This window comes from Ursus americanus, chromosome 2 (genome assembly GCF_024610735.1).
Source record: "Ursus americanus isolate L20-20 chromosome 2, mUrsAme1.1.p, whole genome shotgun sequence".
Taxonomy (NCBI): domain Eukaryota; kingdom Metazoa; phylum Chordata; class Mammalia; order Carnivora; family Ursidae; genus Ursus; species Ursus americanus.
The window spans coordinates 913,535-931,735 of NC_142128.1; the positions used below are offsets into that span (position 1 = coordinate 913,535).

Below are 18,201 nucleotides of genomic sequence, written 5' to 3' on the forward strand. Positions count from 1 at the left end.
TACTCAGTTGGCTCCAGAAGGCTCAGCAAATGGCTGAGCAAACGCGATCCCGTCCTGCAACTCTGCAGCTCCTTCCACCGCCTGGTGCTTCTCAAACATTTCCACAGAACACCCCAACAGATAAGGAAAGTGAACCCCTTCCTACCCCGGACAGAAGAACGCAGAGCACAAAACTGTTACATTTTCCTCAAAAATGCATGCAAACTTTCAACACTAAAAAAATGCACTGTGCTGGGACACCTGGGGGGCTCAGTGGGCGAAGCGTCTGGCTTCGGCTCAGGTCACGATCCCAGGGTCCTGGGATCGAGCCCCATGTTGGGCTCCCTGCTCAGCAGGGAGTCTGCTTCTCTCTCTCCCTCTACTGCTCCCCCTGCTTGTCCTCACTCGGACAAATAAATAAAATCTTTTAAAAAATGTAATGTGCTAACGTTAATATCAGCACTTCCCATGAAAACGTGTACACTGGTGGCTTCTCCGTCCCTTGGCCACAGACTTTTGGCACGTCAAGAGCAGCTCAGCGGCACCTGCACGAGCAGACTCCCTTAGCTTAAATTCTTCAAATGGATGGTTCTCAGAAGAAGATGCTCAACTTTGCTAACTAAAGACATACTAGAATATGGTGACACCATGTCTTCATCAGATTAGGAAAAAATTAAATCGGCAGTTGCTGAGGGCTTGGCAAAACTGATGATGTTGCTATGACTTTTTGGACGGCAACTTGGCACCTTTTTTTTTTTTTAAAGATTTTATTTATTTGAGAGAGAGAGAACAAGTGGGGAGTGGCAGAGAGAGAAGGGAGCCTGACACAGGGCTCAACCCCGGGACCCTGGGATCGTGACCTGAGCCACAGGCAGGTGCTTAACCGATGCTGAGCCACCCAGGAGCCCCAACTTGGCACCTTCTATCAAAACAGAAACATACATCCTCTTTAGCACAGGGACAGTAACAGCAGCAAACCTCTAACAGATGGCCCACAGCCTGGCACAAGGACCGCGACCCGGCCAGTAGCCGGCCAAAGCACGCCGCTGTGGGAGGATGCGCATGGTGGGCAGGAGGTATGCCAGTGCCACCAGATGGGACACTGAGCAATGAGTCAGTGCTGTGGGGCAGGACAAGGAGCTGGGCACCTGCACCTTCCCAAGCTTTCCCATCCCTTGGGGCCCCTGAGCGCCCAACACAGTGCTGGAGGGAAGGTACAGAGAGCTCTGAGTACAGCCATCCCCTCTTGTCCGTGTTTCAGTGCCCTCGGTCCCCGCGGTCTAGCAGCTGCCGCCCCTCTCCTGACACAGCCTCAGGTCAGCAGTGGACTAACGCTCCATCACAGGCCTTCACCTCACTGGGAAGGCATTCAATAGTCTCACACCACTGTTAAGAAGTGGGGAGAGCAGGACAGTAAGGAACTCCGAGGGAAACACACCACTCAGGTAACTTGTATTATAGGACATTGCTACGGGCACACCTCGGAGGTCTGGGGTCGGTTCCGGACCACCACAAGAAAGCAGACATCTCCATAAAGGGAGTAAGTGATCTTTGTGGTTTCTAGTGCACATAAAAGCGGTCTATGCTATCCTGTAGTCTATTAAAGTGTGCAACATTAGGTCTAAAAACCAATGCACAGACTGTAATTAAAACACTTTGATAAAAAATGCTTTCCTCGAGCTAAGTCATAATCCCTGACCACAGATCACCATGACAAATCATCAGAAAGTCTAAGATATTGCAAGAATTACCAAAATAGGACACAGAGACAGAAAGGCTGTTGGAAAAACGGCACTCACAGACGTGCTCACCCCAGAGTTGCCACGAACCTTCAACTGGTAAAAAAGGCAGGATCTGTGAAGGGCAAGAAAGCGAGGAGTAGCAAGCAGTATGCCTGGATAATTGCAACTGGTCTCTTTCACGAGCTGTAGCTCATCTCACTGTGCCTAATTCACAAAATTAAGTTCTACCACGGTCTGTACAGGGAAGATTGTATATGTGGACAGTCCGGTGCAATTCACGGCCTCAGGCACTCACGGGGGTCTTGGAATGCACCCCTGCACTAAGAGGGGACCACTGTACGGTACCTAAATTTTCCCATCAAATCCAAAGACAGAAGCACGAGCGCTCATAAGCTGACCATTCTTCCCGATAAAATGTGGGGTTTTGTCCTTCAGTTAGGATGACCAAGAACAGCACCGTCCGACAGAAACAGAAGGCCAGCCAGGCGCCTGGGCGGTTCAGTCAGTTAAGCATCTGCCTTCGGCTCAGGTCAGGTCGCTCCCTGCTGAGCGGGGAGTCTGCGTCTCCTTCTCCCTTGGTAAAGCACGCACACGCGCTCTCTAACGAAACAAAAAACCCCCCGAAACTGTTTTAAAAAAGAAAAGAAATATAATGCCAGCCACCTACCTGTTTCTGAAGTTTCTAGTAGCCACAGTTAACACAAGAACACAGGTCAGATCAACTTTACTGCTTTATTTAATCTATCATATCCACGGTACTAGCATTTCAACAAGTGAATAATAATTTTAACAATGACATACTTCACTTTTTCGGTATTGTCTTCAAAGTTCAGTGTTTTAGACTCTCAATTTGGATATTAAATTTTCATGAGAAAGGGCTGACCTGTATTTTAAATTTACAGTTGAAAAAACAGACTCCCATACCAAAGTTCCTAACACACTGAAGTTTTCTAAAAAGTGCATCAAGTTAATTGCCTTTAAGTTAAATACAACAAAAAATCCGACCCCAGTTGGGCCAACTGCACTTCCTGTGCTTCATAACCTCTGTGGCTAGTGACTGCGTCCTGGACAGCAGGGGTGCAGGGGGTGATTTGTCCAAGTGGGGTCCCCAGATCAGCAGCATCAGCTGGGAACTTGCCGAAGTGCAAATTCTCAAGGCCCCAACACCCACAGAAACAGAAAACTCCGGAAGTGGGGCCCAGTGCCCTTCAGAGGAGCCCTCAACACAATCATGAGCACACAGGAGTATGAGAACCACTGGTCCAGAACAAACACCCCCAACTAAGACAGCCACAGAAATAGTTTTGATCACCTATTTGTGGAATGGAAACTGAGTAGAAGCCGCTCCCCGCATCGTGCTTTGAGGCTCTGAAACCAAGAGTAATCGCCTGGATTTTATTAATGCAGGAGCAAGGGGAGGTCTGGATATACAGGCAGATGACCAGTGGATTAACATCAGGACCCAACTCAAATGACATTTTGCTTCACTGTTTCCCAATGCCCAGGGTCGCAGGACTTGGGGCTCTCTCATGGACCAAGGCTGTCAGTGTAAGCCCAGCACTTGAGTCTGTATGGCCACAGGGCTGTCCTCTCAGTGGAACAGGGGCTGTGTGCAGGGGCCACCTCTGAACAAGGCCCCTAACAAGGTAGGCCCACAGCCTCCCACACTTTCCTGGGCTCAGGTACCTGTCACCACGGAAGCCACAAGATGAAGACGGAGTGCTATCAGCTGTGTGGTTGTGTAAGTGGCAGAGGCTTCCAGAACACGGGGTTCTTGAGGGACTCAGGCCAGGGCGGAGCTGCCCTCTCATCTGGCACACTCAGATCCTTCAATCTTTATGTCACTTTAATTGGGGGGCAGGAGGGAGGAAGAAGAGGTTGACAGAACAGCTTAGCCTAACTTGGAATATTAATATCCGTCCTTCTGTTTATTTTGCCAAACTCTGTACCTTTTACTGGAAAAGTTTTGATGGTCCAGTTTGCCATGAGAAGTACAAAGGCACTAGAGCACAAACGCTGCCTACCGAGCCGAAATAACACGCAGAACAAGCGAACGTGCCCGTGTAGCTGACAGTCACGTCACCGCTTTACTCTCCACCTGAAAGATTACAAAAGAAGAGCTTATTTTTTAGGTCTGTCTTGACTAACCAGGAGCAACTGATCATATAAAAGCTCCAGGCCAAATAAGTATTTCAGAAACCCAGCTCCAAGAATGCTACCACTAGATACGCTCCGCGCTGGAATGAACTGCGCTGGTGATTTGGGGCTCGAGGGAGCGCACATCCAGACCTCCTCTCACCCTTCCTTACAACGAAGCCAACGGAGCACGTCATTTCAACCGGTCAGGTATGAACTGCACTGCACTGACTCTTCAGTGCTCACCCCTCGGGCGAGAACCACCGCCCCCGGTACAGAGCACCTGTGTCCGTGCACGCCATCCCGACCCGTACCTGAGTCGCTGAGCCAACCAGCTGCTGGACAGCGTGTTCGACGCTCCCGACGGCTTGGATTCAGAGGCTCTGGCAGCTGTGCACCTACACAGAAAGGTCAGACCCACAGTCATCGACCCCATCATCGGCTCACCTGGAGAGCCACGTGCGCAGCAATCCCTCCGCCCGGTTCAGCCCAGACACGCGAGAAACCACCAGCAACTAAAAGGTAAACTTACGCTTCCACATTCCTTCAACAGCCGGTTTAAGCACCTGTTTTCGCTGACTTGAGAAAGGTGCTCTCGGTTATACCACTCGTGAACGGGTTGAACTGTGTCCCCACAAAATGAGACTAAAAGTCTTAAACGCTCAGGACCTCAGAATGTGATGTTTGGAAGTAAGATCATCACAGACGTCACTGGCTGAGACGCACTCAGAGTGCAGAAGGGCGGGACCCTCATCCAGTATGACTGTGTCCTCATAAAAAGGGGACATCTGGACACAGACACACACGGCAAACACAGATGATGGACACAGAGGTTGAGGGGGAGAGACGCCCCACCGCCGAGAAATGCCAAAGACTGCCGGCGACCACCCACGGCTCGGGCGCGGCCTGGAGCGGGCTTGCCCCTGAGCCTCGGGGAGGAGCCAGGCCCACCACACGTCTGTCCTGGACTTGAGCCTCCCGAGCAGGGAGACTGTGAACTTCTGCTGTTTTGGCAGCCCCAGGAAACAATACAACTAGAATCCAGCTTTAATTTAGAATCCAATTTTAATTTAGATTATATTCATCCAAACTCCCACAACCAATATTTCACCTCAACAGCTTAGTTCGGTACAATGCTCAAAGTTGCCCTATCCCCACCGCGGGGGTCAGGCGGTCCCACCGATGTCCTACATGAGCGAGCACGTCAGAGCCAGCCGCTCTTCTCACCCGGCTGCGCCGATGGGGCGGCCCCCGTGCTTGCAGCTGTGATCCAGAGGGTGTCTGTGCCGAATACAGAAACTGCCACGGCACTGGTCACAGGCCACCCGCAGCATCTCTTTCTTCTTGCACCCCTCTTTTGAGCACCGGTACGTAAAAATCTGAGAAAGCAAGAGTTGCTTCAATAAGCAATTATTTAACAAGCCCTTAGTAAGACTACCAACATTTAAACTAGAAATGATTCTTAGCTACAAGGAAGGAAGATGTCAAGATTTCATTCAAACATCTGCCAGGAAAACAGGTGAGTACTGAGGAGACAGAAAAGTTTTAAAAAATGAACACAAAAGCAGCATATTAAGTTGGGAATTCATGTGAGATGATTGGAGATGCTCTCAGCCAAAAAAAGCCCCCACAGAACCCAGGGGAGTGGGGACCGGGGACATGGAGAGAAGGAGGCCAAGCCTGTGGCATCGTGCCCAGTCCCGCAGAAGGTAGCTGGCTCCAGGGGCTCTGGAGACATTCCAGGAAGCTGAAGTATCTACAGTCCCTATATCCATTATGTTATTGAGGTTGGGGGTTTATAATGCAGGGGGCGGTGGGGGTGGGGCAGGGTGATGGAGGGATATAAATTCCCAGGCACTGCAGACTCTGTGAAGTAAGGATGTTGGCCAAAAGGTACCCACCTAGAAGCCTGAGGGCAGCCCTCTGGCAAAGACGGGCAGGCATAGGTGCCTCAAGCAAAAGGAGCATGTGCACACGGCGCAGGCGTGCAGGGCGCCTGCCCTGGGGTGCGGGGGTGGGAACAGGGGACAGGCTTGGGTCACAAATCTGGGGTGAGCCAAGAACAAGGAAGACCTTGTCAATTCAGGAGGAAGTGCAGCTGTGGTCTTATATAGGCAGGGAGGTTTTAAAATAACTCCCAGAAGGATTGGAGGCCAAAGCCTGATGGTGCACAGCAAGAGTGGGGTGAAGGGAACGGGGTTATGGAGGGGGACTGGGGCTGGCTGCTTAATAAAGGGTCTGGAGTGCTAGGCTACGGCATACAGAGCCCATTCTCGCATGTTGGAGACTGAGAGCAGCAAGCAGGGGTTAACAAGGCTACGGCATACAGAGCCCATTCTCGCATGTTGGAGACTGAGAGCAGCAAGCAGGGGTTAACAAGGCTACGGCATACAGAGCTCATTCTCGCATGTTGGAGACTGAGAGCAGCAAGCAGGGGTTAACAAGACTTAGGCTTATTTACTGCAACTGTCGTGTATTTACTGGAACATGACCCAGTAGTTCATAACTATAAACCAGGATCCATGACTAGAAACCGGGAGACAAGCTCCTTCAAAGTCCCCGTGTTTATTTTGGAGAGCAACAGGAGAGGAAAGAGGGAGTGAGACATCTCAGAAAAACAACCTGAGTAACCTGGTAGGGCCTTCAGGAAGGGCAAGCCGCAGAGCTGGCCGACACCAAACCCCAGGAAGGCCTGAGCGGCTCTGAGACTCTGCAGTCCAAGGGCAGAGGGCGCACATTACGTGCCATCCACCGAGAGCAGGTTCAGTTTGAATCTCCCTGGACTTCTGGTTAAGGAAGGAGAACTGAACACATGTAGTGGCTCTGACCTCTCCTGAAATACAATGAAAATGACAGGAAGTAGATTCTCTGAAAAGCCCACAAGGGCCAAGAATAAGGGGGAAAAAACCCCAAACAAACAGCTACAAGATTTTAGGAAAAAAAGCACAAAACAAGTAATAATGAACCTGGCAGGTACAAGAAAGCCAAATTGTAAGCTGGTGGGGAAGGTCAAGAAGCACCCCTATTCATGAAACAAAACCCCCAAAGGCTCAGAAATCGGCCATAGCAGCAGCTCAGGGTGCCGTGGGACCACAATAGGAGTGGCTGCGAGTCTGAGAAAAAGACCCGCAGAGCTGCACGTGAGCCCAGCAGAAGACGCACGCTCGGCAGAGGGTCTGAGAGAGAGAGAGAGAGAGAGAGAGAGAGAGGCTGGCAACTGGCAGGACGAGCATGAGGAACACGGAGTGGCACTCAGAAGGCAGTAAGGACTTCACGCTCCCTGTGGAAGACATGGGAGAGCTCTCTCCATCTGGCTCCACAATTCTAGAAGCCAGAGCGTGCTCTCCAGGCAGGGACCAGAACACCTCTGGGGAATCTGATTAGCCCAAGAGAAAGACCTGAAATCACAGAGCAGAGAAAGCAGAGTGGACAGATAACCCACAGAGTCCACGCTGCCCCCACCGGGCTGCAGACTAACATGCGAGGAGGACGTTCAGCGTGACGCAGAAAAAACACCCTGGACGCAGAGTTCACAAGGAAAGAAAACTTAGGGAGGGGAAAAAAAGGAAACCTATCCAGGAGGTCCAGCACCCAAGGGACTGGAGTCTAGAGGAAAATCGAAGAATCCAAGATGGCATTTCAGATGGAAACACTGGAGTTTCCAGTTTGGAAGGGTCCACTGCCTCCCTAGCATGACAGATGAAGATGGAGCCACACCAGGAACAGTCAATGTGAGGCTTCCAAACTCTGGGACAGGGCTGAGGAAGGGAGGGGTGGGGTGAGGAGAGAGCCTCCAAGCTGCCAGACAGAAAACTGGTCCCACCATGGACCAATGCAGAACAGCTGGGAAATTCTCTAAAGCAACAGCAGAAACACGAAAACGAACCAGCACCTGCAAATATTCACACAAAGATTTCAAAGCCAGTCTGCTAAGCAAGGAAAAACACAGAGCGAAGACCCAGCAAGATACACGACCTTCCACTTATCTTCCATGGTCCTTCCCAGGGAGCAAGTGGGACATATGCCTCCCCCCAAACAAGGGGAAAACTAAGAAAGAAAAACACAAGACACAGGAGATTAGGGACCCCTGGTAAGGGAGATAGATGGAGGAAACTAGGATCTAGCATAAGAGAAATGCAGAGGGGATCTCTCAGCTGTGGAGACCTGCAACACTGGCCCAGCAGCACATGCCACGTCTGCTGGGAGGGCGGGGATGGCAAGAGACGTGGCTGTGTAAGAACAGGGGGAGGGGAACTCCATGCTCAGCCCGCACTGTGGTAAACAGGTAATGCCCAAAATTATAGGTGAACAAGCGAACTCAAGAGACAACAACACACGCGCTTGGAGAAAAAGGAAGTACCTCAAAAAGACAAGACTGGCTAAGAATTGAAAGCACCTGCTGTGGAGAACAGGGGCCTCCCGCTTTTCCTAACATGATTTACTCCAAATGAACACACGTAGAGCTTTCACAAAGATACTCACACTACGAAAGCAAGAACACCGAATGTTTAAATTCTATGTATCCTTTCACATTTTCCTAGGAGCAGCTTAGGAAAATTGCACATTGGTAGAATGGTTCTAGAAAGCACATTAACTCTCCATCTTGAGAGAAAAAGGTAAAAATTCTATAAGGCAAATCCCAATGCAGGCTCCAATATTCAGAGTATGTTCATGTAACTGTAAGAACCGAAGCCATCGCAACATGGGAAAACACGGACACATCACTAAGGTTTTATTTTGTACACAAATGATTAGGACTACAGATCATATTTACACAATCGACCTTTGCCCCCTAGGGAAAAACCAACAGGCATACAGTGGATATAATTTGTCCTTACCTTCTCGGTCTTCCGATGATAGTTACAGTCTCGATCAATGTGCTCACCAACCACCATATCTGGTATCTCCCCCTTTTTGACTGGGACTGGGTTGTTACAAAGTGGGCACACTGGGACCTGAACATTCTAAAAATAATGATATAAGAGGATAGTTCAGATTCAGACAATCAAAACTCACAAATGAAAAAGGTATGACGGATTGCACAGTGCACTGAAAATCACACAGGATACGTACACTGATCTTCTGACCATTCATTAGAAGGGGACACTGTTAACACAAAGGATTAACTGTAGGGCAACCCTACTGACTCAGGATAGAGCTGCCGAAGGTGGAATCCAGTGGAATGTAAACGTGACAGACTATTAACCAACCAACTGTGGCAATGACCCTGAGCCGATCAGTAAAAGGCAGCCGAGGAAGCTGGTGAAATTGATCTGGTCTCAGGGCAGCAGGGCTGCCTGTCCAGCACCTTCTCGGCGAGTGGTGAAGCAGCCTGAACCCCTCAGAATGGAGAGAAAGAAGAAAACGCTGGCCATATAGACCCTCCGGCTCCCTTCAACTGCCAACAGCCTATCTGATTCTTTTGTGGCTCTCACACGCAGGGAGACTCATTCACCTGACAAGTCAGCACACAGCTCAGCTGAGCTCTCAGGTACCTAAATGAGCACCCAAGCCCAAGACTGCGGGGGCTCCGGAGGGAAGAACAAAGCACCCAGCAGCTGCATGCCCAGCAGTTACAAAACCTCAGAGCCAAGGCAGGAGCTAAGGAAACTCAGCTCAGCAAGAAAACAGAGGTGACAGCTGACATCCAAAAGGTAATCACAGAATTATGGGGCCTACTGTCTGTAGGGGCTGAGCTGAGGGGTCACCCAGAAGCACTCCCTCCATTGACAAGTCTGCCAAATTGAACAATAAAGCATTACTAATGATCTCTCCCGATCTAGACACTTGGGGAGGTCAAGCCAACAAATAAAATGGGTAGTGTGGCCTAGTCATCCAGGCCTGGTAAATATGAGTCACCCTCCCCCGCCCCCCATGACGACCTAGAAAATGCTGGAGGGTCAGACTCTGGCCAACACTAATGAAACCATGTAATAATGCTAAGTCATTCATGTTTCTAACTGCCATCCTAGGGAAGCAGCAGTACAAAGAAGTCACTAAAATGACCTCTGAACCACCAGAAACAAAGTGAATACAGGCTGGGGGCCACCTGCAGAGCCAGTAACAGAGGTATCACACTTTCGGACTCACACACATTGGTTTTCTTAGAGTCCTCTTCATCTTCCCATTTCTACCAGGTACTATTTACCACTAAATAGGATCTCAAGGCTGCAAAGTTACCCAGATAAGCATTTTTAATACCTCCCAGATTAGATACCTTGTCAAGTATTAAACTATTTCTTGCACTTCACAAAGACACTGCTATGTTTTTCCTCAGCATAATGAATCAAAGGAACAGAGTATTTTAACATGCAAAGTACGCTTTGAAGGTTTGGTTACAACAATTTGACTTCGAAAGCCCCTAAAAATGAAAGCTGTTGCTTTAGAGCTGTGCCATCCAGAACTCCCTGCGATGGCAGAAACGTGCCACATGTGCACGGTCCAATACTGTAGTTACTGGCCACATGTGGCTGAACACCTGGAACGTGGCTCGTGTGACTGAGAAACTGGATTTTAAGTCTTATTTCATTTTAATGAAATTACTAGCTATATGTGGCTAATGCCTACTATTTGAACAGCACAGCTTTAGACAGTGGAAAACAGACTCTTTGGAATAAAGTATGACAAATTACCTTCTCGAATGCAAAGGGACATTTATGTGCAGCACAAGTAAAATGGTCTTTACAGAAATCTTGTTTACATGCATCACATTTTAAGGGAAGAAAATCTAAAACAAAAAACAATAGCATTTTACAGATTATGACAAAAGAATTATAGACCACATTAAACAGGTATTTACCTACACTGAATTCTCTATACCTATCAAACATACCCTTGAGGTACCACATGTGAGAAAAAAAATTGGGGATTGTGAATTTCACAATGCCAGCAATACTGAAGAATCTATAAAGCTATTTTTTTTAATAAGATTTTATTTCTTTTAGAGAGAGGCTGGGGGGTGCCGGGGGGCACAGAGAGAAACTTAAGCAGACTCCCTGTTGAGCAGGGCTCCATCTCAGGACTCTGAGGCAAAACCCAAGAGTCAAACTCTTGACCAACTGAGCCACCCAAGCGCCCCTATAAATCTATCTTTTCAAAAGAGATCCATCCCATGTAGTATCACAAATATTTAAGCAGCACACTTGTATGCACTTGGCCTTGGTCCTAGTACCTGGCCTTCAGCAGATGCTGAATGACAACGCTGAACAGAACCTGCACCGCAGGCCAGCCTCCCAACACTCAAAAGCCAGCAGAGCCAAGACCCAGAGAACAGCTAATTAATAAAATGGCCAATTCTCCCTGACCAAACAGCCAACAAGACACATTTTCTATCAACATTCTCTTACAAGTGCTTACCTAGCCGTTTGCAAGTTTTTTCTGAACAATGCTTCCCCAAATCAGGGAACTCCATTATGAGAAAGTGTCCAAAACGCAGATGGCAGAGAGATGGATCACCTACAAGAATGAAAATAGTTAAGAAAGAACGATGGCCATAATTTCAGTCCCCAGAGTTCATAATTTAGGGCTAAGAAAATAAACAAACATGCTCTGTGGGAAGCATTCAACACCCGAGTCATCCTGGGACCCTGCAGGGCCCTAAAGCATCACAGATTCTCTCTGCCTTTCAGCAAAGAGAAAAAGGAGCTTGAGTACAAGTACCAGCTCCCTCAGAATCCTCCCGATTATGACAGCGACTGTCTCTCGGTCCTTTAAATTCCTACTTGAAAAAGCTCACCCGGAATTCAGTTTTGCTTTAAACCATTCTGACTCACGTTGACAGGGTTTTCCCACAGTCAGGTTACACAAATGGCCGCAAAAAGTTGGGCCACGATTCCACGGAGTGGGTATACTTGTTGATATACACAAAACCGTTACCAGGCGCTAAATCACGTTAGTTGACGACGCTACCCCGAAGAGCTTCAACTCTGTCCCAGCTGTTCTCAACTCCCTCAGGCACGGAGTCTTAGTTAACACTTGCTCCCTAATGACACTCAACCTGGCGCTGATGAGGAGAAGGGCGAACGCTTAACTCACAGTGGAAACCAGGTGGACGAGGGGTGAAGCTACTGCACTCGAGAGGGAACCTGAGTCCCTAACGGGCCCCAAGAGATCCCTTCCAGGACCTAGCACCACCCACAACCGTCTCAACAAGTCCCTCCCAGAGGTTAGGTCTTGAAGGTCCAACCGGGAGGGTCTGCCATGCTGTCCCCAGCTCCCCTCCTCTCTTCCCCTCGGGTCGTGGTTCAGAGAGTCACTTCTTCCAAAGGGGCCTTCGCCCCGACCGTCACAGCTTCCCTATACCCTCAAAAGACGCGGTAATTCCCGTCCCAGCACCCACGCTGGCCCCAACCGCAGACGGCATCTCCACCGCCCGCGCCACGGGGCGCAGGATCGGGCCCAGCCCCGGACACAGCAGCGGTGGGAGCCCACAGTCGGGGGCTCGTTCGGCTAGCACCTGAAGCCCTCCCCGGCGTGCGAACCGGGCCCCGCGCCCGGCCCCCGGCCCCCGTCCCCGCACCTGGCTCTCATCTGGCGCCCGGGCGGCTGCGATGGCGAGCGGGAGGCGGCGGAGACGGGAAGCTGGATGTCCCTTCCAGCGGTCAGCCGCAGGGGACAAGACCAAAAGGCCGGGGAAAACGGGATCCGACGGGTCGCAGGACGCCGTCGGAGCCCGCGGGAGAGCGATGCATCGCATATTGCCGATCCCCCGGCCATTTATTCGCTGCCTGAGGCTCAGAGAGCAGCCGCAGCCCGTACCCGCCCGGCGCGCCCCGACGACGTCACCGCCCGGCCAGCCGGCCAATCTCGTCCCGCTGAGGCTTGGCGTTCCCGGCGCGCCCCGAGACGTCAGCACGCGGCCGGCCAATCCCGCCCCCGCCGTGGCCCAGTCGGTCCGCCCACTCCTCGCTCCTCCGCCTCCCTTCTCGAACAGCCCGGCCGCTTCTCGGAGCCGCTGAGTCACGGTGAGGCGGCTCCGCGCAGGCGCACTCGGCCGGCCGCGGGGCGCGGGAAAGCTGAGTCACGGCGGCGAGGCCGCGGCCGTGTGGAGAGGCGGCCTCACGGGAACCCGCGCTGGGAGAAGGCCCGAGCCCGCGCCGCAGAGGGGCCACCGCGAGGTACGGAGCCGGCGTGGGCGCGGAGGGCGCCCGGAGTGGGAGAGAGGGCCTGACCCCAGGGAGAGGACGCCTTCCGCCTCAGCGCAGAGTTTGCCCGTCTCCGCGTCGGGGGCTGCCGCGTCCCTCACGGGTCCCGTCCCCGCGGTCCTCTCACCATGTCTTCTCGCGTGTCCCCTCCCCGCGGCCCCTCACGGGTCCCCTTTCTGCATCCCCTCCCCGCGGCCCCTCACCGTCACTTTACCGTGTCCCCTTACCTGTTCCGTTGCACCTGCCTGCCCCCCTCCCCCCGCCACATGTGTCCGCAGTTGGCTTTCTGTCTCGTTGCGTGTTATCTTGAGACGTCCAGCGAGCTGAATGAGCGGATGCTCTGGGGTACCTGGCCGAGTTCCCGGGGCGCCTCTGGTCACGTCCAGCGTCCCCCCCTAACCTTGTTTTACGGGTGTTTCTATTTAAAAGACAACTTGCGCTGATACGTTGAGTTGTTCGCCCTGAACTCATGGCCAGCGGAGCTGTAAGTCGTGACTGTTCTGTAAGGGACATCCCAGCCTCCCGGTACTTAGGAACCTGGACAGCATTTAAGCACCAGCCTGAGGGCCACGGGAAACGGCAAGACTGCCACCAAAAAGCTCAAAAACGTGAAGACCCTAACAATAAATAGGCTGCGGAATGGAAGCTTTTACCGCATCAGAGCTGAAACAAGAAAGAAGGCAGGTGTCCTCTTGCCCCACCTTGGCTGGAAGCGCGTTTTGCAGGCAACTCAAGTGTTTTGCCGCTCAGCACATGTTGGCGAATGACTGCTGAAGTACCGCGAGTATTGATTTTGGAGTTATAAATGAATTTAGCAGATCGGCAAGTTCACAAATGTGGAATCCACAAACAACAAGAATCGCGTGTGTGTGTTTGTACATGTACGTACCCATTTTCCTTAGTCTCTTTCTGAACCATTTGAGAATGTGCTACAGACATGATACCCCATCACTCTGAATATTTGCGTGTATATTTTCCAAAAGCAGACACTCCTGCGTAACCATTCTGTAACCGTCCACCTGAGGAAATCAGTATAAAACAGTATTAGGTCCAATCTACAGACTCCATTGGATTTTGCCACATATGTCAGTGTGTCTTTTTCCTTTCTGCTCCAGGGTCCCATCCACGATCCTATGTGCAGTTTCCTCCGTGCTGGGACAGGTCTTCCTTCTTGTCCCTAATGGTTTTTATTCAAGACTACACATTTATACATGTGAGATGTCTCAGGGTCCATGGATGTTTCCTGAGGACCAGATGCAGGTTATGTTTCTTGGTAGGAACAGAATACCGCAGGAATGGTGCTGTGCTGCACAACCCATCTTACCACGGGCGTGCTCATCTGCATTATCTAGTCCTGCAGATGTCTGCTAGGCTTCTCCTTTTTTTCATTTGTAAACGGATTAGTATTTTGTAGGGAGATAGTCCAAAATGCCACCATTATTTTATTCTTTATCAGCCTTTGCCTGATGACTTTAAGTTCTATCAGTGATTTTGCCTGGATCACTATGCTCATTGCCAAAGAGTGCTTTTTATTTTTTTAATTTTTTTTTTAAAGCAAGCTCTCCACACAATGTGGGGCTCGAACTCACAACGCTGAGATCAAGAGTCACCTACTTTACCAACTGAGCCAGCCCGGCACCCCCCAGATAGTACTTTTTAAAATTTCCGTTGTTCGTCTCACGTTTATTAGTTGGTGTTCTATAAGGGAGAGGCTTCTTTGTTATTTATTTATTTCTATCAGTATGGACTCGTGGATTTCTTTCTTATTCAGTGGCCGTGCTTTATTGTTGTCCTTGTTCATTTTGATGGCCAGAGAGCCATGTCTAGCTGGATTTGAGCCCTTCTGACATGTCCCTATCATCCTGTCATTCTTTGCTCCCTTGCCTTGCTGTTTACCCAAGGAGCTTTGTTTCTTTTTAGTGGAGGATGGTATTTAGAAATCAAGATTTGAGGGATGCCTGGGTGGCTCAGTCACTTGAGCATCTGCCTTCAGCTCAGGTCATGATCCCAGTGTCTGGGATCAAGTCCCACATCGGGCTCCTTGCTCATCAGAGAGCCTGCTTCTCCCTCTGCCTTCTGCTCCCCCTGGTTGTGCATGTGCTTGCTTGCACTCTCTCTCTCTGACAAATAAATAAAATCTTTAAAAAAAAAATCAAGAGTTGAGTGTATGGTGTGCTTGTTGCTACTAGGGTGTCATTGCTTCTAGGCTGCCTCAGTGGACATGGGTCAGGAAATACATGTATATTTGTTCATATAAACATACACATGTGTAATTGTCTATACTTGTGTATATGTTTTTCAGGAAAACATTCATATCCTTACATTCAATTCCAGTTTGACACCTCAGGATTTTTGGAATCTTCTCCTTTTGTGTTTATAAATAACTTCTCCAGCAATAAAAACCCGAGTTTCATTATTCTGTTTTCTTATTTTTCAGTCTATGTATTTATTTGCTTACTGTAGCAAACCACTCTGGCCATCACCTCCACCTCCACACCTGCTTTGTGCTCACCTCCTCAGCACTCCATATCCTTGAGCAACTGTAAGCACTGCTTCCCCAAACTGAGGAAGCATAAATACAAATACAAGCTTTTAAGATCATTGTCATTATTTGTGGGTCAAAAATCACATATGTATTATTACTTTTTAACAATCCTAGTGCAGAACTTTGATTTTTCAGGTCTTCCAAAAATACAAATACCCACTACTTCAATGCTGTAGACACTCAGATTTCCAAAAGTCAAGAATGTTAAGTGACCAGAGTGTTAAAAAATAAGTTACAATTAAATGAATCAATTACTATTAGGAAAGTGGGTTAGATATTGCCTTTCCTGTAAATTTTATGCCAGATGTTGAAGTGAAAAATCTTTATATCCACATAGTCCCAGATTATCTGGGTCTTGCTACAACCAATTATAACACTAAAATGTAAAGTTTTATATTTACATTACTGGGTTTTAGAGGAAAAACCCAAATTCTTACATAGAATCAAATTTGTCATGCTGCAAATTTATAATTTTGCACTTGGTAGTGTGTTTTTGCTGTAACAAATTACTGCAAATTAAGTGGCCTAAAACACAGACTTATTAGCTTACTGTTCTGGGGGTCAGAAGTTGAAAATGCATCTCACAGGCCTCAGTCAAGGTGTTAAGGCGGCATTCCTTCTGGGGGCTATAGGACATACCTTCCATGCCTTTTCCAGCTTCTAAAGGTTGCCCGTGATATCTGGCCAGTCACATCACCTCAACCACTCCTTCCATCACCACATCTCGTCTGACTCTTATTCTCCCCCTTTCACAAAGAAGGGTTGCATTGGGCCTGCCTGTGCAATCCAGGATTGTCTCTGCACTCAGGGTCCTTAGCATGAGCACATCCGCAAAGTCCGTTTTGTCATGTGAAATAACAGATTCGTGATTCCAGGGATTGGAACATGGACATTGGGGGGGGTGCATTAGGCTGCCTACCACAGCTAGTGACCACACAGCCATAGGAAAAAAGATTACTTTTTTTTTTTCCTTGAGAGAGAGAGAGTGGGGGTAAGGAGGAGAGGGGAGAGAGAGAATCAGAGCCTGACCTAGGGCTCAATCTCAGGACACTGAGATCATGACCTGAGCAGAAATCAAGAGTGGGATACTTAACTGACTGAGCCGTCCAGGCACCCCCAAGATTACGTCTTTAAAAGTAAAATGTTATAATTTTCCAGTGTTACACTTTCATCTCCTTTTCAAAAATGTAAAAAAGTATTTAATGAAAAAATCCAAATTTTGAATAAATGTTTTCAAAACAACCAGACTCGTAAATGAGTTTTTAACCAAAGAAAAGAAATGTAACTGGATACTGTCTCACCTCCCCAGACCCAGACACAACAATCACATGTGTGCACACATACATGGATGGGCATTTGCATGCCTCGTGGGAACCAGAATTCACCCACAGCATGAGCTGGCACATGGGGAGTGTCAGGAGAAGATGTGCAAGTGGACACCCAGAGGCTTTACCAGGAGTGCACTTGGTCTACCTCTGCTGTTCTTTTTAGTCCTGATCTGGCTAAGACCATACCAAATTGTTGTGGGAATAAAAGATTATGAAGTCAGATTTTTAAAATGCAGCTTTTGCCATTAACTGAAGTCTGCATTCCTACAAAAAGTTGCCACCAAGAAGAAGTTAAGTGACCTCCAAACATCTAAGCTTCTTACCACATCAAGATTAAGGGCTTCCCAAGATGTCCTCTGAGAACTGCTTTGTGGTCAGCAGGGAAGGAAGGACCTTGTAATATTCATGACGCTCCACAGGGGAGCCAAGACAGACCTTGGAGCCTTGATTCGCAAACCTTAAGAAGTCTGCTTCAAAGGAAGAGGCCACAGTGCATGTCCAGTTATACGTTCCTCTATCAAGGGACCCCAGTGTTCTTCACCAACAGGTCACTGTTCTGATCTCTATTTTAAATACAGAGAAACCAAAGTACAGAAATGTTTGAAACACATTGTGAGTCCACCTTTGCAATTCTTTCTCTGCTGCCTGTACTAGCTAGAGATGAGGGTGGAGAGGCAGGCAGGGACCAGACCATGCAGACTTGTTCTTGAATGCAAAGAAGTATTGTTGAAAACTTTCAAAGATTGACCATGAGGGGTGGACAAGGCACAAAATTTATATATACTTCACACAGCTGTACAAAATAAAAGTTTCTCTGTTTTCTAAAAAGGAACTCGGCTTTCTTTTGGAGCCCCCAGACTGCTGTGGGCTGGCAGCTGTTTTCATCCATTACCATAGCCCAGGCTGCAGTTTTTGTTTGTTGTCTGTCTGGGTCCAGTTCATCTCGACCTCAGTCACTGTTAGGCTCAAATCTTGGTCATTCCAAGGCTTCTTCCTCCAACCGCTTCTTTCTCCTTCAGTGGCATCTGGGGTTGAGGAAGCTTCATAGATAATTTCATGGCAGCAGAGGCTCTGGCATACATGGCAGCCAGTTCCTCCCTGGCCTCTGCAGGTGGTGAGACCTGTCCCACCACCTCTGCTCATGGGTTAGCATTTGCTGCTGCTGGCCTCTGATCATGAGCTATTACGTGCAGTGTCAACCTGTCCAGGGCCTAGGTTACATCTGTTTCAGTGACCCTTTCAGGGTCCCATGCCAGTGCCCATGGGGGTTTGGAAGTTTCCTATAGCTTTCCTGAGGAGTATGGCTCTGGAGGCACCACCTCAGGTCC

General features: G+C 49.2%; 1 protein-coding gene and 1 long non-coding RNA gene across 4 annotated transcripts; one reads left to right on the forward strand and one right to left on the reverse strand.

Annotated features, from left to right (window-relative positions):
• Nucleotides 1-2,434: 2,434 nt before the first annotated feature.
• On the reverse strand, nucleotides 2,435-13,319 carry ZFAND2A (zinc finger AN1-type containing 2A). Of its 3 annotated transcripts, XR_006782563.2 has the most exons (8): nucleotides 12,376-12,634; nucleotides 11,214-11,312; nucleotides 10,490-10,584; nucleotides 8,696-8,821; nucleotides 5,085-5,236; nucleotides 4,172-4,255; nucleotides 3,671-3,819; nucleotides 2,435-3,565 (listed from the first exon to the last, which is right to left on the reverse strand). XR_006782563.2 is itself a non-coding variant. In XM_045813307.2 (7 exons), the coding sequence occupies exons 2-7, from the start codon at nucleotides 11,266-11,268 to the stop codon at nucleotides 3,801-3,803; spliced, it is 531 nt and encodes a 176-aa protein (XP_045669263.2). In that variant the 5' UTR covers nucleotides 11,269-11,312; nucleotides 13,228-13,319; the 3' UTR covers nucleotides 2,435-3,800. The 3 variants fall into 3 exon arrangements, 2 of the variants coding, with proteins under 2 accessions (XP_045669263.2, XP_045669262.2); XM_045813307.2 differs by lacking the exon at nucleotides 12,376-12,634 and adding an exon at nucleotides 13,228-13,319 and having other exon boundaries at nucleotides 2,435-3,819; XM_045813306.2 differs by having other exon boundaries at nucleotides 2,435-3,819.
• On the forward strand, nucleotides 12,829-14,554 carry LOC123802523 (uncharacterized). The gene is made up of 2 exons (XR_006782565.2): nucleotides 12,829-12,973; nucleotides 13,430-14,554. It is a non-coding gene; the product is annotated as an uncharacterized LOC123802523 (long non-coding RNA).
• Nucleotides 14,555-18,201: the final 3,647 nt, after the last annotated feature.